At 51.7% G+C, this 21,355-nt stretch overlaps 2 protein-coding genes across 5 annotated transcripts in view; both read right to left on the bottom strand.

Moving 5' to 3' along the window:
• The window catches only part of JAKMIP1 (janus kinase and microtubule interacting protein 1), a 133,111-nt gene continuing 111,756 nt past the window's right edge, over positions 1-21,355 (bottom strand). For all 4 annotated transcript variants that reach the window (XM_088836106.1, XM_088836108.1, XM_088836109.1 and 1 more), the window contains 5 exons: positions 8,714-8,842; positions 7,114-7,242; positions 5,625-5,708; positions 2,355-2,417; positions 1-356 (listed from right to left, as the gene is read on the bottom strand). In XM_088836106.1, the coding sequence (XP_088692232.1) occupies positions 183-356; positions 2,355-2,417; positions 5,625-5,708; positions 7,114-7,242; positions 8,714-8,842 (579 nt within the window). In that variant the 3' untranslated portion in view covers positions 1-182. The remainder of the gene's footprint in view (positions 357-2,354; positions 2,418-5,624; positions 5,709-7,113; positions 7,243-8,713; positions 8,843-21,355) is intronic.
• LOC148777908 (uncharacterized) lies at positions 8,904-14,659 on the bottom strand. The gene is made up of 2 exons (XM_088836648.1): positions 14,518-14,659; positions 8,904-8,989 (listed from the first exon to the last, which is right to left on the bottom strand). The coding sequence occupies exons 1-2, from the start codon at positions 14,651-14,653 to the stop codon at positions 8,904-8,906; spliced, it is 222 nt and encodes a 73-aa protein (XP_088692774.1). The 5' UTR covers positions 14,654-14,659.

The raw sequence follows: 21,355 nt of genomic DNA, 5'->3' as shown, positions 1-21,355 counted from the left end.
GGCAATAAATAGATTAGCTCTGGTACATGTCCAAAGACTTCGGTGAGCATTCTCTTCAGAACATATTAAGGCAGTGAAATTATTCTCAAAGTACAGATTTAAAAAAAAAAAGAAAAAGAAAGAAAGAAAAGAAAACAAGTGTCACATGTCCCCTTACACATGCTTGAAAAACATCTGGGACTTTACATGAATTTCAGTTTGGGCTCAAAGAGAATGTCTGCTCCGTTTGAGAGTTTACAACAGATAGAGTCTCTTACTTCGAGTTCTAGCACTCTGAATTCTAACAGCTCGTTCTGATCCTTTGCGTCTTGCATTTCATTCTTCAGCTGGTTCTCTTCCATTTCCAGCCTGTAAATCTAGACCAGAGACACCTGCAGGTTAATGACGGGAGAACTACTGTTTCTCATCGGGGCCGTGAGAACGTGCCCCGTATCACGGACCCCCGGGGTGTTGGCCTGGGGACACAGGGGCCGTTCCCAGGGGTAGGGTGGGAAGCGGAGGGTCTCAGTGAGTGTGCAAGGTGGGCCCTTTCTGCTCTGGGGGCTGCTGGGCCCAGATCAGAGGCTGTGCCCGCTTCATCCCTGTGGCCCAAGTTTGGCCCGGCATGGGGGCCAGGTATTTGCTGAACACACAAATGGTGGAGAAACTAAGGCACAGAGCAATTGAGTCCCTTCCCAAAGGTCAGTCCTGGGGAAGCAACAGTGATCCCCAAGCCTGTCTGAATTCCTTCTACCCCAATCTCCCAGAGTCAGCCCACCCAGGGTCCGGATAGTTGCAGTAGGAAGGTGCCCTGGACTGCCCAGAGGGCTCCTATGAGTAGGAGATCTGAAAGTCTGGGAAGTGGGGCTGCCTGGATCCCAAACCCACTGGGAGACTCTGGGCCAGCTATGTAGATGTCAGTGCCTCCGTGTCATCCAAGGAGGCACACTGCAGCCCCCACTTGGCAGCCGGCAGTGAGGATCAAGACAGTACATGGAAATGAAGGTCCTGATAGCTCAGTGGGTAAAGAATCTGCCTGCAAAGCAGGAGACCCCAGTTTGATTCCTGGGTCTGCTGGAAGAGGGATAGACTACCAACTCCAGTGTTCTTGGGCTTCCCTGGTGGCTCAGATGGTAAAGAATCCACCTGCAATGCGGGAGACCTGGGTTTGATCCCTGGGTTGGGACGATCCCCTGGAGAAGGGAAAGGGTAACCACTTCTAGTATTCTGGCCTGGAGAATTCCATGGGCTGTATGGTCATGGGGTCGCAAAGAGTTGGACACAACTGAGCGACTTTCATTGGTGGGTGATGGTCACCTTTACTCCTGCCTCCCCACCTCTAATGGGGGGTACTGCCCCCAGGGGGACATCTGGAAACAGCATAAGAGTGTTCTGGGCATCTCAGAATTTAGCCAGAAGGACCAGGGATCTGAAATCTCTCCCAAAGCCTGGAGCCGCCTCACAGGAAGTGACCAGCTCTGTCCCAATGCCCCAGATGCTGTAGAGGGGCATGGGGCAATGAATGGCCACATGGCAGGTCAGCACAGAGCTGGGACAGGAGCCCGCCCCCCCGCAAGGGGGCAAGGCTGGCCTTGTCCAGTTGGGACATTTGAGGATGTTTAGAAGCTAAGGCCTAACACAGTCCACTTCCACCAGGACAGAAGGTGCAGAATAAGCAAATCTGCTGGGACAAGTAGTTGTCAGGGGCTGAGGGGTGAGAGATGGGGTGACTACAAAGGGGCAAGAGGGATCTTTAAGGGAGGCTGAAAATGTTGTAAAAATTGCATAGTGGGGCTGGGTGCATGACTCAGTAAATTTACTTTTTTTAAAAAAATAAAAAACCAACCAATATAATACTGTAAAATAATTTACCTCCAATAAAAAATAAATTAATTACCAAAAAAAAAAAAATCACTGAATTGTTAACAAATAAGAAAAAGATAAAGCTGAGGTCTTGTCCGAAAGCATTAGATTGACCACTCAAGCAGACTCCCTACAAGTTCCATGACCACAGAGGGAAGGACAAGCTTGGCTCTGCCAGCACCACGGCCTCCAGTCGATGAACTGGACCATGTCCGCCCGAGGATCTGCCCACCAACCCTGCCTGGGGAGCAGGTGTAGGGGGGTGGGGGTGGGGTGGGGAGTGGTCTGGAATCCAAGGCAACATCAGAGGCGGCCTGGAAGCCCCGCATCAGGAGGACCGGCAGCCCTCACCATGTCTGCAAACCAGCTCTGCAGGCCCTGACCCAGAGGACACAGACAAGACCAGCGGGTGGGAGCCCTCAGCACGGGCGTGGATGAGACTCAGGCGGCCAGAGCAGGCCTTGGGCTCCATGATCCCTTGGCGCGGGGCTCAGGGTGTCAGTGCCACATACCTTTTCCAGCAAGTCTTGGTTTGTTCTGATGAGCAGCTGCTTCTCTTCAACCCATTTGGAATCCTAAGGAAAAGTACTAAATATGTTCATACTTATTGAAGCAGACAGTTAAGTAACAAAGCAGCAGTGGGAAAGGTTACTTCACATGAACCTTTCTATGAAAAGGCCAGAGAGAAGGAGAGCAGTTAGAATGATCTCATTGTCCCTCTAAACCAGGGGTCCCCAACCTCCGGGCCGGGGAACGAGACCTCTGGTCAGATCAGTGGAGGCGTTAGATTAGAACTCAGTCATCCAGTCGCTCAGTCATGTCTGACTCTTTGCAACCCCATGGAAGCACACCAGGCTTCCCTGTCCATTACCAACTCCCAGAGCTTGCTCAAACTCATGTCCATCGAGTCAGTGATGTCATCCAACCACCTCACCCTCTGTCATCCCCTTCTCCTCCCACCTTCAATCTTTCCCAGCATCAGGGTCTTTTCTAGTGAGTCAGATTAGAAATAGGGAGCACAATAAATGTTAGGTGCTGAATCATCCCCAAAACCAACCCCCCGACCCTGGTCAGGGGAAAAACTGTCTTCCATAAAATTGGTCCCTGGTTCCAAAAAGGTTGGGGACCACTGCTCTAAATGTTTAATCCTGAAAAAGAGAACTGGCAGGTCTGTGGTGCATTCCTCCTCCACTCATGTTCCCTAAATTTCAGGGAGCTCATCTGTATCAACGGAGAAGGCAATGGCACCCCACTCCAGTACTCCTGCCTGGAAAATCCCATGGATGCAGGAGCCTGGAAGGCTGTGGTCCATGGGGTCGCTAAGAGTCAGACATGACTGAGCGACTTCCCTTTCACTTTTCACTTTCATGCATTGGAGAAAGAAATGGCAACCACTCCAGTGTTCTTGCCTGGAGAATCCCAGGGACGGGGGAGCCTGGTGGGCTTCCATCTATGGGCTCGCACAGAGTCAGACACGACTGAAGCGACTTAGCAGCAGCAGCAGCATCTGTATCAAAGCTACTGGTTCTTCCAGTAGTCATGTATGGATGTGAGTTGGGCCATAAAGAAAGCTGAGCACCAAAGAACTGATGCTTTTGAACTGTGGTGTTGGAGAAAACTCTTGAGAGTCCCTTGGAGAGCAAGGAGATCCAACCAGTCCATCCCAAAGGAAATCAGTCCTGAATATTCATTGGAAGGACTGATGCTGAAGCTGAAGCTCTAATACTTTGGTCACCTGATGTGAAGAACTGACTCCTTAGGGAAGACCCTGATGCTAGGAAAGATTGAAGGCAGGAGGAGAAGGGGAAGACAGGATGAGATGGTTGGATGGCATCACTGACTCGATGGACATGAGTTTGAGCAAGCTCTGGGAGTTGGTAATGGACAGGGAAGCCTGCTGTGCTGCAGTCCATGGGGTCGCAAAAGAGTTGGACACAACTGAGTGACTTAACTGAACATCTGTTATCACTGACAGAAAAACACCTGGAGCACAACTGAGCTGGTCCTGGCAGAGCCTTCCAGGGCTTGTTCTTTCAGGCTCGAGGGCGAGTGTCTAGGCCACACCTCCATAGATGTGCCCATGGACCTGGTGTCATCACAGCAACACACTTCTGCTCATCTGAGACCCTCTGCCTAACCACATATTTGTCTGGACAAGTTCTGTCCAGGAACGTTCCATGAGCCAGGGGGCTAAGTCTGTCTTTATACAACAGCATCTCCAGCACGTAACACGGTGCCCAGCACGCAGCCGATGCTCAGTAAATGGCAGGGGATGGATGAAGGTATAAGCGAGGGAATTTTCTCCCTCCCTTCCTTCTATCCATCATGGATCACCCTGTGTCTTCCCAGGACTAACACACGTGTAGGCCCACGAGGCTGAGTCCAGAGCTGGGTCCATTTATCTTCTTTCCTGTGGGAGGTTGTTGGCAATGTTCCTCCCATGGCTCTGCCCCTTTGCAAGGTGACTCTGCAGCTCCTCCCAAGGAGCAAACTCGCTGCTGGGTGTGGCTGCAGCATTCTTTGGTGACTGGGATATTAACAAATGTGATGCAGGCAGAGGCATGGCCTGTACTTGTGCTTTGGGGGCTGCCCTTTATTCCTGCTCCAAGACCTTTAGTTAAAGGAGCCAGCTTCCTTGAGGATGAGAGCCTGGCCAACAGCTGGCACCAATGCACAGACAGGACAGTGAGGTTATTTGGGGCTTTCGAGCCCCAATCACCTACAAAATGAAGCCTCTAGAGTGACCCCAGGGGAGACCAGCAGAAGAACCACCCAAACTGACCCATAGCACTGTAAGCACACACAATTTCTGTTATTTGTAAACAACTCAGTTTTGAGGTGATTTGTTAGGGGGCAAGAGCAAACTGATACATTATCCCACATGCCGAGCATAGAGCCTGGCACAGGGCAAGGGTTCAGGTAAAGTGCTCGCTGAATGAACGGCCATGTGTTTTGTCCCAGACTGGCCCCTTTATTTAGCAGGAACTGGGGGCAGAGCATGCCCAAACACAGGGCCTAGCACCTCAGGTGGGAGGTTAACTTAATCGTTGACTGTGGCTGGACGAGTTGCAACCTGTGAGCTCAGCCTGAAAGAGGGAAGCTGAGGTCAATGTCAGGTGAGGACAGCAGTGTGAAACCAGCCTCATTTCTCACCTGGACTCCACCCAGGCTGCTGTTGAGTCTCCCTCCCTCCCATTCCCTATGTGTTAAGTACTTTTATTAGCCCCATTTTAAAGATGAGGAAACTGAGGCACAAGAGATCACGTAATTTTCCCAGGGCTGGGCAACAGGTCAGGGGCAGGGCTGGCCTGTAGCTTGTTGGCTGCAGTGTATGTTCTGCACTGCTCTCCTGCCTCATGAAGAGCTTTGGACCCACTCCAAAGGCCACCTCTGCCATCACTCAGAGCTAGCTGCAGGTTCATTTGCACAACCAAATCCTCATAGGCAGTGTCAGCTTTTCTTCCAGATTCAAGTCAGAAAAGATTCTGCTGATCACTTTACGTTTGGAGCTGTCTCCTATTCTTATGCACTTGCAAACAAACAAAGAAAAAGCCAAGTTAGGCTCTCGTAACTCATGTTGGATTTTTTGAAACTTGGTAAAGAGGCAAATGAGCTGGGATAGTCCCACCTGAACTCTGCTAGCATTTTTTTTTTATTCCTCACATCTCCAAAGCAAATGATATAGATTGACACACCATCCCCCGGGGCACCAAGGCCCCAGCGACACCACCAAGGGGACAGAAATGCAAAGAACTACAGATCACGTGACCGTTTCTGCTCACCTGGCCCTTCTCAACCAGCAACTTCTCCAGATCCTCAATTTTGGCCTGACACCTCAGCAGATCAGCTTGGAGCTGTTCCCGAGTCTGAAATGAAGAAGACCAGGAAGTGAGCCGGTCTCCCAGGATGATGACAGAGAAGGGGAAAGGACACGGTGGCATCTGGTCCTGAGAAATGGGTCCCTTTTTTAGGAGCGCATGTGCTAACTGGCCTGCCTGGTTCCTCTGTCACCTACATGTGTGACACCTGGAAGAACTGCAAGGCCTTGAGTGGCCATCAGCGCTACCCCTGTTGAGAGACGAGCCTGCAGCCTGGAGAAGCCGCCAGCTTCTTCACGAGGGTGAGTGAGGGGCCAGCACGTCAGCTCCCAGCCCAGCTTCCCGATCTAGTGCCGTGGCTGCACTGCCAACGCCAGCCACACTTTCACCCTTGCTCAGCCAATCTCCTGACAAACGTGTCACCTACAGTGAGGGCTGAAAACCAGATACCCCGAGGACCAGGCGAGTAGTATAAACAAGAGAGGCCGACCGGGTGAGGGGTACTAGGGTGTGGTGGGGACTGTGGCAAACCAGGGGCACATGTCTCAACTCGGGGCAGGGGGGCTGCCACTCAGCAGCTGCAGCCAAAGGTGACTACACGGAATGGGAAGACTGGTGCTGCCAGGTGCTCTGAGCTTTCAAGAGAAGCCAGGAACCCAGATTTCTATGTGAAATCTCTCAAGTTTTGAATGGTGCAAGGAGATGAAGTTTTTTTAATAAGAAACCCATGCTTCAGTCCAAACCACCTCCAGCTGTGCTTCCTCTGACCTACAGGTTACAGGCTGAGACTACTGTAGCTGAGGAGCTTCTCTCCACATTTGCCACCCCTTACCTCATGGGGCTGTTGAGGGAGTGAAACGGGGGTGCGCTGGGGTGAAAAGTCACCCCAGCAGGAGCACTCCCAGGGGTCCCTCTTGCCTTCAGAGGGAAGGGCTGGCCGAGACTGGTCTGTGCGACTCCTGAAGATGGGCTAATGGCCAGTGAGCGGACATTACTAGAAGGCGGAGGTCAGCCCAGCTACGAGGGCTGGTGTGGTCCAGAGCTGGGTGGCCAGCAGGGACCAGAGAGCGCCGGGTGGCCTTTGAGCAACCGGGCAGCCCTGCCTGTGCTCCTTAGGAACCTTCTTGGGGGTTTCTCAGCCGGGAAAGAGACATGTCTGTTTCACAGTGAGTTTGATTTCATCACTGAGTCAGACTTCTGAAACCCTTCTTGTCAACAGAAGGGGCACAGGACACTGAGACAGCAGCGCTTCTTCTGCAAACCCTGCCCCCGCACTGAGAATGGGCAGGTAGCTCCTGCTGGGCTTGCCAAACGCTGGAATGTCACCACAGCGGAGGCTGCCGGGCAGCCCCCATCCCCTCTCAGCACCACTACAGAATCCGGCTGCTGGGAAGGGCACGCACGGGACACCCAGCCTCTGTCCGACCCCTCAACGCCTCCCCCTAGCACCTACCCGGGCCTCTCGCTCGGCGTCCAGTGTCCCGCCCACCTGCTCCTGAAGCAGGGCGTAGGCTCTCTGCAGGGCCTGGTACTCCCTGGTCAGCTGGCAGAACCTCAGGTCAGCCTCTTCTCGGGTTGTCGTCTTCACGTCATGGAAGAGAAAAGCGTGAGGAAGCCCGTGTCTTGACGTGAATGGCGGTGCCAGGGTCAAGTCAGGCAAAGACAATGTCCAGATGTCACAACCGCTGCCAGCTGTTACTTAACGGACTGGCCGCGGCCAGGACCTAACTGGAGGGCTCTGGAGAGAGCGCTGGGGAGAAGATGCCTTCTCTGCCATCTTCCCTGGAGCTCCCTGAACCCTGGGAATCACTGAATCATGTGCGGGGGAGCAAGGGTGAGCCAGTCCTGACTGCACGGTGAGCGTCTACGCTGTAAAAGGCGCCCCTCCCAGCCCGCAGGTCTCATTCTGGGGATTTCTCCTAAGGAGACAACCACCCAAAGAGCATCGCTGCAGTCGTGAAAAACTGGAATCCCTGTAACACCTCTCATGAGGAGCCCATCAGGGTGGATGCACGTGCGGATCCATGAGGGTCCGCTCGGGATGGAGGATGACGACCGCACAGCATCGTGCTGAAAGATGCCTGTTACCCGTTCTTGGTGAAAAAGGCAAATCAAAAAGCGTGTGTCCAACGTGATCGTGTTTGACTGGGGTTTCTGGAGTGAATCCCAGCAGGAGGGGTGGGGTGGGGAGGGGGGCTGCTCTCTGCTCCTGTGTGACTCAGGCTCTCTGGAGCAGAGGACAGGAAGCTGGATGGGTGTGCAGACAGAGGGTCAGGAAGGAGTGAGACAGGGCAGTCGGGGCGAGAGGCTCCAGGTGGGCTTCCCTCTGCTCTCTTCCGTGCTGCTCGCATCCTCTCCTACAGCGACACGCCATCTTTATATACACAGGGGTGTGTGGGTGTGTGTGTGTGCGTGTGTGTCCATCTTTATATACACAGGGGCGTGTGTGTGTGTGTGCATGTGTGTGTGTAAGCTGGGGGCAGGGGGCGAGGGGCATGACACGCCATCTTTATATACACAGGGGCGTGTGTGTGTGTGTGTGTAAACTGGGGGCAGGGGGCGAGGGGTATGACACGCCATCTTTATATACACAGGTGTGTGTGTATGTCCATCTTTATATACACAGGGGTGTGTGTGTATGTGTGTTTGTGTATGTCCATCTTTATATACACAGGGGTGTGTGTGTGTAAGCTGGGGGCGGGGGGTGAGGGGCATGACACGCCATCTTTATATACCCAGGGGTGTGTGTGTGTAAGTCCGGGAGCGGGGGGTGAGGGGCAGACCACCACACAGCAGTTTTAATGACAAAGGGTGAGTGGCACTGCCATGGCTACAGGTCTCCAGTGTGAAATCCGTGCTCGGAAGGGAAAGGGTCTCCCCCAGGCTGCAGGTGCCCCCCCATCGCCATTCTCAGAACCCGTGAAAGTGGGGAACCCCCTCCCTGGGCACAGGCTGTGACCACACAGGTCCTGCAAGGTTGGTCCCGCGGCTATAGAGGCCAGGTGAGGCAGGAGGCACCCCCTTATAAGCACCCGGGGGTGAGGCCCGCTTACGTCATCCAAGTCCTCCTCAGGCGTGGCCGGAGCCCTGTCCGTCCTGTCTGTGTTGCAGGACGTTTCCGACAGCGTTTCCGAGTCCACAGACTCCTCATCAAATCCAAAAAATGTCTCCACAACATGCTTCTGTGAAAGGCAATTTGCACGGCATGAGAGAGGGACTCAAGAGTCGCCTGGATACCCCCACCTAGTAGTCCGCGGGCAGAGGGGTGACAGTGTACATCAGGGCCAGCGGGGCACCCCAGGAGGGGGGAGGTGGGGGGGTCGTGACTGCTGAGGGGGAAAGAGGCGGCCAGAGGTGGTCAGAGGGTGGAGGGTGGCTGCAGAGGGTGCTGGCCTGACCCTGGCTCCAGGCTCACGAGCTGATGACCTTTTAGCAAGGGAGCCACACAGTCTGTCTGAGCGCCAGCTTCCTTCTCCATCACAGGGACACAGGATGCCCACCTCACCCGTGAGCACAGAGTGAGGTCACCGAGCAACGTGCCCAGCGTGGTAACACATGCTGCCTTTGCTGCACTGATCGGGGAGGGGAGGGCGGGGGCAGGCCATGGGAGATGTCGGGCTCTAGGTCAGACAGGGAATGGGAAAAGGGGCAGTGTCCACAGGTAGACCTGGGGTTCTGACTGGCTGGGCAAGTTGGGGGGCGGGGGGCCGGGTCCCCACCAGACATGCCCCAAGAGGCAATTTTAGCTTAGTTTAACAAGCACACTGACAAAATTAGAAGGAACGGCGTAATGGACCCATATACACCCAGTACTCAGATTCAGAGGCAGTTTTGAGGCTCTGTGTGCTGGGCTTCCAGCTACCCTGTCCAGCACTTCTCTCACCCCAAATATCACAAGAGATGGGGCTTCATTCACTCACTTATTCGTTCATTCCTTAAGTGAACACCTGACTGAGTGTCTTCTATGGGTCAGACCCTGGGTGGGGCCTAGGGGGCCATAACCGATCAAAACCAGGCCTGGTCCCTGCCCTAAAGTGCTTCAGTCCCTTGGGACCTCAGTCGCCAACCCACAATCACCAGATCAACAACCCTTGTCCTAGAAACACTGGCTTTCTCCCCGCCTCAAATAGCCCCTGAGAAGGAATTTTGTTTTTACAAATCAGTGGATGCTCTTGACCGTGAAGAAAGAACCGTACCTAAATCCAGAGCCAAGCTCCAGGCTCCCACTCATGAATCTGAACCAGGTTCTCCCAGAGGTCCCTCCCCACCCGTCAACACACAGAGGCGCTCCCCACATGCTCAGGCACCTCCCACTCTGTCAGAGCCAATGCCTGTGTACAAGCTCTTGGGTCCAGATGTCAGAAAAATGTGGCTGGTGCCACTAACAGGATTAGGAACTAATTCGGAACCAGGAAGCAAGGGGAAGGGAGGCTCCTTTGTCATCCTGTACAGTTTAGCATCTCTCATGAGGCTTTGAGGGAGGCACCCGGCCACGGCTGTTGCTGATGATGGCCTTGCATTTGGCATTTATGTTTCTACAAACTGCTTTTGCCTTATGCTTTTTGTTTATTTAACACAGGCGGGGCACGTACCGCCCCCTGAACTCCTGGTCACACGTCGGCCGCCTCCTCGACAGTTCCAGGGAGGCTGGAGAACGCTGACCTAACACTCCCGAACCTGCTGTTTCCACGTTCGGACTAACCTGTGCTCACCACTGGCAGCTCCATCTTTACAGTCCCTCTGTAAAGGAACTAACCCCTTGCTCCATCCCATGCTCCACGCCTCTGAGAGAAACCCTGCAGGCTCAATCTTCAACCCACGATCCAACCCTCCAAGAACCAGCACCTCCCTCCTGGTCCAAGCCGCCATCACCTCTCACGACTGGCCTTCTGGCTTCTGCCTTTGTCCCATAACCTGGTGGCCAGAGTGACTATTTTGTAACAAGAATCCTGCTGTGTTGGTCCTTTGTTCAAAACCCACTGGCCCTGCATTATACTCAAGTGGAAGCCAACATCGACAGTGCAGTCCACACGCCCTGTGCCTGACCCTGCTCTGCCCCAGCCTCATCCCCTCCTCACCACTGGGATCCAGCCACACTGCCAAGCATACCTCCGCACCTTCCACATGCCTGCTGCAGGGCCTTTGCACTGCTGAGATGCTGCCCCCAGAACCCCCGTGACTCTCTCCTTCCCTTCCCTCCCCTCCAGTTTTTGCACAAACGTAACTTATCAAAAGACCTCCCTGACCACCATATCAAAGTCTTAACTAGCCTATCCCCACCCCCGCCTCTCTGTTCTTTTTCCTTTATTTTTCCCCATAGTGCTCATCACTGCCTAACATAAGATACATTGTGCTGATGTCGAGGCCTGACATGCTCAAGAAATACTGGTTGCTCAATAAGTGTTTGCAAAGAACTCAACGGTAAACAAACGTTCACCCAAATGTAGTTTTGGGTTTGCATGTGACGTCCCTTCTTTCGCTCCTGCAGCCAGCATCGGTGGGCGACCATCTGGCTGTGCACCCGAGGCGAGCCCATCAGGTAGGAAATGAGTCCCTACTAGACTCTGTTGGTCCTTTAACAGACCGGAACCTGGTGGTCTGGAGTCGACCAATAAGAAAGTAAAGGAAAGAGAAAGAGGCTGATATTCCTTGGTTTATGCAGAAAGCCCATAAAGCCCCTGCACGGGGCCTGCTCTGTTCACGAAGGCCTCAGGCGCCCTCTCGATGCAGTGAAGGCACAGAGCGCCTTCTTGAGAGGGTCTTAGAAGCCCGGGCAGGAAAGTGAACGCAGAGAGCCTCTACGCTCCAGGAATTAGCCTGAAAAAGACAGACGGAGAGGAGGAGAGAGGGAGAGAGAATGCAAGACACCAAAGCTCTGATGGAGCAAAGCTCTGATGGAGCAAAGGCGTTTTATTCAACATGGTGTAGGTATTTATACTGTAGTTATTCTCAGCAAAGATAAAGATTAAATTCCAGACTTACAAAACACAGGCGATCCATATTAGAGAGAGTTGCAAATAACCAATTTTACCATATGGTTCATAAAAAGGAAGAGGGTACTTGTCACCGTATAGAAAAACTAACGAAGGAAATGCCTGGATTCCTCAGCCCCCTGGAGAGGCTTGCCTCTCCTCTTAATTTCTGAATATTCAGGAATTAACAAGGAACAGAGAATTCCTGACAGATCCAAAACAGCACACAGGAAACCTCCTGTTAGATGTTTCCTGACAAGACTCTGTTAACATCAAATGCAATCCTCTCTGAGTGGAGGTTGGAGGAGACATTGCTATGCCCAAAGGCCACTCCCAGCCCCCCGGGTTGAGAAATGCCCCCTGAGTTTGTGTCACTGATGCTCCAGACGTCACACCTCCAGGGAGCCATGGGCGTGACCTTCGACAGCGGACACATTCAGAGCGCTCAGTTCCTCTGCACACACACCGTTCACCTGAGCCCCAGGCTCCTTGTTTTTCTGGGCAGCCACTCAGCTGACCTTATTTCTTGTAAACACTGCTAATTGCAAGGCCTCCAGGGACAGGCCTGTTGTGCTGATCAGCAGTGAGCAGTGACGCAGTGAGGGCCCTGCCTGGCACATGGATGCAGCCCCAGGAAACATCAAGCCTCACGGTCTCCACACGGCCAAGACACAAGGCCAGGCGGTGGTCACCCACTGCAGGCACTGTGGGATATTCTACGGGGGAGGGGTAATGACTCGGTGTTTCATTACCTAGGGTGACCTGCTTTTTGAAATTTTGTGGGACTGAGAGTTAAATACTCAATTGTGTGCATGCTAAGTCACTTCAGCTGTGTCAACTCTTTGTGATCCTATGGACGGAAGCCCACCAGACTCTTGTCCATGGGGATTCTCCAGGCAAGAATACTGGAGTGGGTTGCCATGCCCTCTTCCAGGGGATCTTCCTGACCCAGGGATTGAACCCACGTCTCTTATGTCTTGTGCATTGGCAGGAGGGTTCTTTACCACTGGCACCACCTGGGAATTACTGAGCCCTAAAATAGAGTATTGGGCTTCCCAGGTGGCTCAGTGGTAAAGAATCCACCTGCAGTGCAAGAGAAGCAGGAGATGTGAGTTTGATTACTGGGCCAGGAAGATTACCCTGAAGAAGAAAATGGCAATCTACCCCAGTATTTTTGCCTGGAAAATCCCATGGACAGAGGAGCCAAGGAGGTTACAGTCCATGGAGCTGCAAAAGAGTCAGATATGATTTAGTGACTAAACAATGACAAATAACAACGCAGGGTATTAACTACAGACGCTATAGCTGTGTATTTAAAATTGACCTGCCTAGACCCCAGTGGAGCGCCTTCAAGTATCATGTGGCTCCAGAGACAGAACCCGAGGAAGCACGCTGCAGGGAGGGAAGGAAGAAACAGCTCTGAAAGCGGGATCAAACATGCAAGGACATTCAAAGTATAATACAGAGAACTGACTTGTGGACACAGGAGGGGAAGGAGAGGGTGGAACAAATTGAAAAGTAGCACTGCAACCCACTCCAGTACTCTTGCCTGGAGAATCCCATGGGTGGAGGAGCCTGGTGGGCTGCCGTCCATGGGGTCGCTAAGAGTCAGACACGACTGAGCGACTTCACTTTCAGTTTTCACTTTCATGCATTGGAGAAGGAAATGGCAACCCACTCCCAGGGACGGGGGAGCCTGGTGGGCTGCCGTCTGTGGGGTCGCACAGAGTCGGACACGACTGAAGCGACTTAGCAGCAGCAGCACTGACAAATATACACTGTCTTGTGTAAAGTAACTAGTGGGAAGTTGCTGTAAAACACAGGGAGACCAGCCTGACACTCTGTGATGACCTCGAGGGGAGGGCTGGGACGGGGGAGGGAGGCTCAAGAGGGAGGGGATATACATATATAATCAGGACTGATCTGCGTTGTTGTATGGCAGAAACCAACATAACACGGTAAAGCAACTTTCCTCTAATTAAAAAATTAAAAATATATCATCCTATAACCACAAAGGAGACGATCCATAAATCCACAGCACACACAAATTCCAAGGCAGTAGGGAGGTCACCAGGAGTCACCCCCAGCTTGTGTGACATATGGGTTGGGTTGGTTTGTTTTCTGAGAGTTAGTTTTTTTTAAATTGATTGTATTATATGGAAAGCCAAAATGCACCATGTAAATTTATACCTTTATTAATAAAAAACAAGATTTTTTAAAAAAAGACATCTGAACGTTTCAAGTGAAAATCTGGTGGCTGTCTTCTTTGGAGAACAAGCAACCCTGCCTTCCACTGCATGTTCATATACACGAAATTACATACAAGTCTCCAAGGAATGAAAGGAAAATCACCTGGAAACACTGTTTCTCAAACGCTCAGCTCATAATGGGATTTTTAAAAAAAGTCAAGCACGATAACTGTCAATTTTTTGGAGCCTCCATCATTCAAAACTTCCCTGGGAAATTCCTAAGGAAAAAATAACTTCAGGAACATAAGATTTCCGTCTTGGCTCGCTACAAATGCATCTTCTATGGAAAAGGGCCCACCTCTCTGAACTTCCATTTTCTTTGCCACCAGAGCCTTGCCTTGCTGACATCTTTCCATGAACCAACCCAAACGCTTGAAATGCAGTTTGGGCAACAATGACTGGAAAATAAACATTTCTTCTCCACTGACATGCTGAATATACAGAGGTGCTCATTCTTAGCAGATCATATGAACAACGAGGAAAAGAGGAGGCGCTCCCCCCCACACACACACAAATAAACAACCCCTTGGCTGAGCCCAGCTTCTCACGGCCTCCTCTCTCCTCGTCCATGTCATTTCCAATAATCCTGGTCACAGGAAGGAGCTTTCCAATCACAGCCGCTGATATTCACATGACCGCAACCGACCCCCAAAGCTGGCCACTTACCTTCATGCTTGTAGGTCATCTCCTGGCAGCCAGAAAAGTACAGACACACCAGGGTGCAGAGGCAGAGGAAAAAGGAGAAATACAGCACGAGAAGGATGTACTCCATGGTGGGGATGCGGGGGCGGGGAGGGCGGGGGGGGCGGAGGGTCTGGGACCCACTAGCCCGCCTGTGTCAGGGGAGCTGGAAGCCACATCACTGCCACCAAATTCCAGGCCTCTCTCGAGTCCTGGGAGGAAGCACCGATTCTTCTGCAGAGCACTCTTGTTTCCTCGACCACACTAGGTCCACTGCCTTCCTTCTCCGCTGCACCGTTCTGAGAACAACCGGGATGCTCCAGAAGGTGTGACTTTATTAAAAGGGATGCCGGCTCTGGGGCAGATTGTGGGCTGAGAGGAGCCAGTTGCCAGGGGCCGGGCCTGGATGAATCAGACAGTCTTCAGGCTGGCTGATTCTCTGGGGGCTTTCCTCCCAGCCCCAGGTTCCCCGGGTCACCCTGTCGTCAGGGCCCCTGGGAACAGCACTAGCAACCGTGATGCCGAGAGAGCCTTCTTCAGGACCAGAGCACAAAACGGGGAGGTGCCTCCTGCCTCGTGTGCTTAGGAAATTTCTCTGTTCATCTCCTCACCCTGTGCATGCCCCAGACTAGCTGAACTCATGGGTTCTTAGCAATTCTTCCATAAGCATGTGTTTTACTGTTTATATGAACCAGAGCAAACCACCATCCAATAGAAAAATGGCAACTAGAGTGGTCCTCAGTTCTCATGCTCCTGTAGCACCTATGAGGGCACCTTCTTGCAGAAGCTTCTCTAGCCACAAGATCAAATGTAAAAACCCTCCTAATGGGATAAAATGGTAGATTTCACCATTAAAAAGTAAACCTTTTTATTTGAAAGGTATTAAAGCAACCCTGGAGGAGAGCATGGCAACCCACTCCAGTATTCTTGCCTGGAGAATCCCCATGGACAGAGGAGCCTGGCGGGCTACAGTCCACAGGGTTGCAAAGAGTCAGACACGACTGAGCAACTAAGCACAAAGCAACATTAAGAGGCAAAGAATAATTCACAAAAGTGCGTGCTAAGATGTCCAGTCGTGTCTGACTCTTTGCAAACCCCATGAACTACAGCCTGCCAGGTTCCTCTGTCCATGGGGTTCTCCAGGCAAGTATACTGGAGTGGGCTGCCATGCCCTCCTCCAAGGGATCTTCCCAACCCAGGGACTGATCGAACCCAAGTCTCTTAGTTTCCTGCATTGATAGGCAGGTTGTTTACCACCAGCACCACTTTGGAAGCCCCAATTCATAAGAGAAAAAAATACATATAGCCAAGTTCATATGTATTTCAACTTCAATAATGTTTGATCCTTTCAAAGTAGCCATGATATGAGCTATGTAACCAGGTCACACTATGCAATTTAGCTCTAAGTCTTTAAGTTGTCTTTTCAAATGAGGTGCCACCAGAGTTGGGACTGGGTCAGGAATGGACCTGTGGCCAGGCTGAACCAAGGAGCACCAGTCCTGGGACTTTTGCTGGAACCACTGAGGAGAGATTTCCTCTGACCACAAAGGTTGGTTGTCAGGTATAATGCCAGCCTGAAGCTGCTAAAGCTGTTTGGGCCACCGCATGGGAGAGTCTGCTTGAGAAACAGGCCAGTCCAGAGGAGAGCACACTTGAAATATGAAGATGGACAAGTCCCTGATAATTGCGTGTGGGCATCTGGATCCAGCCGTACCTGAAACTAGCCCTCTAGATTTCTCAGTCATATAAATTCATTTATTTGCTTAAACGATTGAATTTTTGGCACTAGCAATAGAAAAAAATCTCGGCTAATGGGGAGGAGGGAGATAATCCTAGAAGTCAAGCCATCTGCAAACTGTTGAGTTCTGCAACAAGCCTAAAGACTTGATTTCTCTCTAAGCTGCTCTGCACTTGGACCCTCAAGAAAAACCAAAGACAGCCTCTGCCTGGCAGAAGGATTCCTGGCTCTGCGGAAACCATGATGCGTTGCAGTGGGCTGCCTCCTGGATCTACTTAGACCCACTTTGCCAGAAATTCCTCAAGAGTGAAAATTCCTCTGTCCCCATCACCTGACGCTCTGATATGCCCAAGGCAACAAGATGTACCAAGACAATGGTGAGAGGGATGGGGGATGGGAGGGGCTGAGAGCTGGTCTGCCTTGGCTGGACACAAGCTGCCACAGGGTCGGGGCAGGTGAGCAGGACCAGGGCTTCATCTCCCAAGAAGTGGAGAACCAGTGGAGGGTTGTTTTAAGAAGAAGGTGGCAGGGTAAGACCTGTGCCTTAAAAAGACAGCTCTGGTGGGAGGAAGATGCTGGAAGCAGGGGAGTAGCCAGAGAGCTGTGGCAATGGTCCCAGAACAGCAGATGAGGACCCAGAAGAAGGAGGTGGAGACAGATGAAGAAGCAACGGCCTGGAGGGGAGGGTCTGCAATCAGGGAGCCTTTGCCTCAAGCCCCTCCACACTGGATCTAAGGTTCCCTCCTTACTCCAGGCAGGGGGCCAGGAGCTGTAGACCTGCCTTCTAGCCCGGTCCTCTCTGAAGACTGAGTCACACCCCCAGGCTCACTCCTGGTGTTGGGGTATCCTGTCCTGCTAGAATATGTTGCCTACTTCCTGTCTATTCCAAAGTCTTTGGAAGTGATCTGGATGTCCCCATGGGCATTGCTATGCTAGATGAGGTGCCCTGGGCAGGTGAAACGGCCAAGTCAGGCTCCTAGCTCTGCTCTCCCTCTCTCCATTGCCCAGCAACCTGTGAGGCTGCCCCAGGTAGGACAGGACAGACTGCACGTGTGGCTGAGCCACTCAGCTGCCTGGGTGTGGCCCTGCACCTTCAAAACCGCGCCCGTGTTCCATCTCCAGGGCCCCAATCGTTTCCCGAGTCCTTTACCAAAGGGCCCACAAACGCAGCAGGCGGCCCTCGGAGCAGTTCCCGGGGGCGCTTCACGTGCTTCTGATGTGAAGCTTAGCCACCTGCCTGGTCGTTGACGAGGGAACAAGATGATGGACTGCTGCCCAGGCTGGAAGGGCCAAGCCCTCATCCCTTCCAGGGACTGAAACACGGAGCAAAAGCCCTTGGCTGCCTGCTGCTTGGAGGGGAACCCCGGAAAGACTGCAAGGATGAACAGCCCCCTTAGTCCATGCGATCAAGCCCCACGGTGCGGGCTGGGCGCTGTGCTAGGGGCTGCTCATAACTCGGCAAATGAGGCAGGAGCCAGCCCTCCCCACGCTGAAAGGCGATGACGGAGCCGTGGGGGAAAGGTGGTCTGGGAACAAAGTCAAGTGGAAATGACCAGAAAGGGGAAAAAGGATTTCTTTGGCTACTTAAAAATGGAGAAAGCGTGCACGTGACGGAAAGCACTCAGGCGTGTGGCCAGGCTAAGGCATGGCTCCCTGGCTTGTCCCAGGGCAGCTTCGGGTGCCTGAGTTCTTCCTCCCCTAAGGCCATGGGCTTGGCCTCGGGGCATAAGGTCAAGTTTGAACAGGTTTTAGGTGTACTATCAGAGCAATTGAATGCAGGAGCCGCGGATCAGGACTGACCTACGAGAAGATCCCCAGGGGTGACCTGCGTCCTGGTGACGGCAGAGCCTTGGTCCGTTCGGGAGAGGGGACCGCAGAGCTGATGCTTGGGTCCCAGGAAGGGCCTACTCTCCGGTGGTGCTCTGATGTTTCCCAGCCTCCCTCAAAGGCTGGGGATGTCGCTCACTGTGACTGGGACTCTCTCCCTCTTAAAAATGTAGTAGCAGTGCTAGTCGCTCAGTCATGTCCAACTCTTTGCGACACCGTGGTCTATAGCCCGTCAGGCTCCTCTGTCCATGGGATTCTCCAGGCAAGAACACTGGAGTGGGTTGCCATTTCCTCCTCCAGGGGATCTTCCTGACCCAGGGATTGAACCTAGGTCTCCCACATTGCAGGCAGATTCTTTACCATCTATAGGGAAGCCCCCTTTTTAAAAAATGGGAGCCATGAATTAGAGGGGGCGGGGCAGGTGAGGCAGGGCCGAGGAATCTGGGTCTAACAGGCCCTCCAAAGGAAAGCTACTCGTGTAAGATGAAGGGAGAAAGAAAAGGGATAATATAATTTACTGATCCCTGTCTACACTTCGGGCCTGGAGCCAGATGCTTCATTTGATCCCACAGATATGATGCGTGTTGTAAGAACCAGGAAACTGAGGTTCTCAGAATTCAAGGCTACACAGCTAGGAGCTGGTCTGACTCCCTGCTGCTCCAGGCTATGGTTCCTGAGCCTCGTCCAAGATCTCAGCTCCACTTTCAAGGCGAGTGAGCAAACTGTACCGATTTTAGCCGTTCTTTATGGCCCGGGTCTCCCCTAAGACACATCTCTCCCTTACTAGGCTGCATGTTCTAATGGCTGACCCACTACCTCCTGCCACTTCAGGGCAGGGGCTCTGTTTCTAGTTAGATCCTGAGCACACCTTCCGCAGAGCAAGCCCTGCATCCCGGACAGGGCCCAAGGAACCACTTAGTGTCCTTCTCCTGCAACTTCCACCTAGGGCTGAAAATTTAATAGCAGGGTCCCCAGGAAGGGACAGCCAACACCAGTCTTGTCCCCAGGAGCCCAATGAGACAGGTCAGGAGCTGTTGGGGACATGCTGGCCGCCCTGGAAGATGACTGCTGTGCCCTCAGAGCATCTGCAATAGCTGGGCTGTGGTGTGGAAACTGGAGGAGCCCCTTCGCAGGGAACTACAGAGTCCAAGGAGGCTTGCAACAGCTGGAGAGCAAGGACGGAAAGTTCTGGAAATTTCGGTGCATTCACCAAGACACTCTGTCACGCAAAGACCCGGACAAAGTGACACAGCGCATGGATGCACGAGGGACAGAGTGCAATGAAGAGTATTCAAGGAGAGAAAAGAAAATACTGATCCCTGCGATATGTGGGAGAGAAGCAAGGGAAGTCACCCAGGCCTGAGAGGCAAGCCCTGGGGACTAAAAACCTGCCCAGGTCCCCGATGAATCCACACATCCATCCCGCCAGCCCTGGACTAGCTAGGATTAAGCAGGAGCATAAGGGAAACAGCTGTACATTGAATCCTGAGAAAAAGGCAGATACTGGTGGTCACAGTAAGTGGGAAAGGCCCCAAACCAGGTCAGGAAATTTCCCAAGAGGCTCCATCAAACTCTTGTAATTACAGTGACCAAACTTCCACATCCTGGAATGATCCAGTGTTAGGTAAATGCATTTTTTCCAGTAAAAGCAATTTGTTTATTCGGTCAACAACTATTTAGGGGCACCCACTCTGTGCCAGGCAGTGACCAGGACACAGTGCGTAGGACACAGCTCCTGCCCGCTTGCCTGCAGTACATGCAAGCCTAGCAAATCCTAAGTCCATTTCGAGGCCTTTGTAAAGTTCTCTTCCCATAGACACATTCAGAAACAGGAAAAAGGGAAACAATCTCTTATTCTGGATATTCTGACATTTGAAAAATATAGTCATGGCACAAAACTGGGTTTCCTGAAACCCTCTCTCGGGTATATGAGGCCACAACACAGCCAGTTCATTCAACAAACTGAATTCCTTTAGGTGGTTACTTTTTAAACAAGTATTGTGGTGAAAATGGCCATCATGTATAATACTGACAACTGGGCAAAATGACACAATCCTTCTATACAGCAGGCAGAAGGCTGAATGTTCTCGATCGAAGCCTTCACACCCTCTGACCCACATGTAGACTTCCAGGAATCTATCCATGGGAACTATCCAGACTATGGACACAGTTTTCTGGACAAAAGGAGTTCACTGTGGTTACATTTACAGAAGCGGGGAGTCCAAGAGGACGGAAAGGGTGGTCACTCAATGAAACGTTCAACACTCAGGGAATCTAGCGGAACTGGCTGGTGAAGAACGGTCTGCTAAGCGGAGACACATTTACTGCAGCATTATTCACAACCGTGAGGAGCTGGAAGCAGACACGCCTGGTGGACACAGAACATTAAACAAATTTATGGCCCATCCACTCAACAGATTATGTAGTCTTGAAAATTCATATTTATGATGACAGCATCATAACATGGAAAAATGCTTTATAGTACAATAGTAAGTAAAACCCAGGGTGCAAAAATGTATTCTACAATTACAGCTACATTATCTAAAAAATTGAAGTGGAACAAGGATGGGGGGAGGAGATTGCATCAAAATGCCACTGTTGATTGCACCGGGGAGGCACTGCCGTGATGGGCCACTATGTCCCAGATAGTCTATAATGTGGCTGTACTACTTCCATAATAAAAATATATGTTTAAATATAACCAAGTTCTGCTGAACCACTTCCCGTTTCTGAGAGTCTAATGTCTGTGCATAGAGACTTGTACCCTGTTCAACTTGATTTGGGGGCATAAGCTTGGGCCTTGGAGTCCCAGACTTGAGTTTAAATGTCAGTCTGTTACTTTTCCTCTTTGACTCATTTCTATATTTTATACCTATATACTTTCTGTAATTTTAAAATAAAAAAAGGAACACCAACCTCACAGGGTTGCTATGACAATTAAATGAGATGAGATGTTATAAATAAACATTTATCCAAACGTACAAATTTGGTTCAAGATATATTTTATTTGGCCCACAGAGTGTCCTATAAACAATTTGTACCAACATTCAAAATCCTGAAATTTTACATAAAAGTGTTATGGGTTGAACTGAAACCCCCAAAAGGTTATATTAAGGCCCTAACCCCCCAGGACTTCAGAGTGTGACCTCACTTGGAAATAGAATCATTGCAATAATCGGTTAAAATGAGCGCACACTGGATTGGGGTGGACCCCTAATCCAATGTGAT

The sequence above is a fragment of the Moschus berezovskii genome, chromosome 5, assembly GCF_049115385.1.
Source record: "Moschus berezovskii isolate FMDL1 chromosome 5, NW_MosBer_1.0, whole genome shotgun sequence".
NCBI classification, from domain to species: Eukaryota; Metazoa; Chordata; class Mammalia; order Artiodactyla; family Moschidae; genus Moschus; species Moschus berezovskii.
Note: the sequence above shows the minus strand (reverse complement) of the source record. Positions and strands in the feature narration are given on the sequence as shown.

What these genes read in the sequence shown, in the direction of transcription:
- LOC148777908 (XM_088836648.1), bottom strand. Translation starts at nt 14,653, where the DNA reads ATGGAGTACATCCTTCTCGTGCTGTATTTCTCCTTTTTCCTCTGCCTC. An exon ending in AGCTTTGGGGGTCGGTTGCG is followed by an intron (nt 8,990 to 14,517) that starts GTCATGTGAATA and finishes TTTCCCCCTCAG; the next exon opens with CAGTCACGACCCCCCCACCT.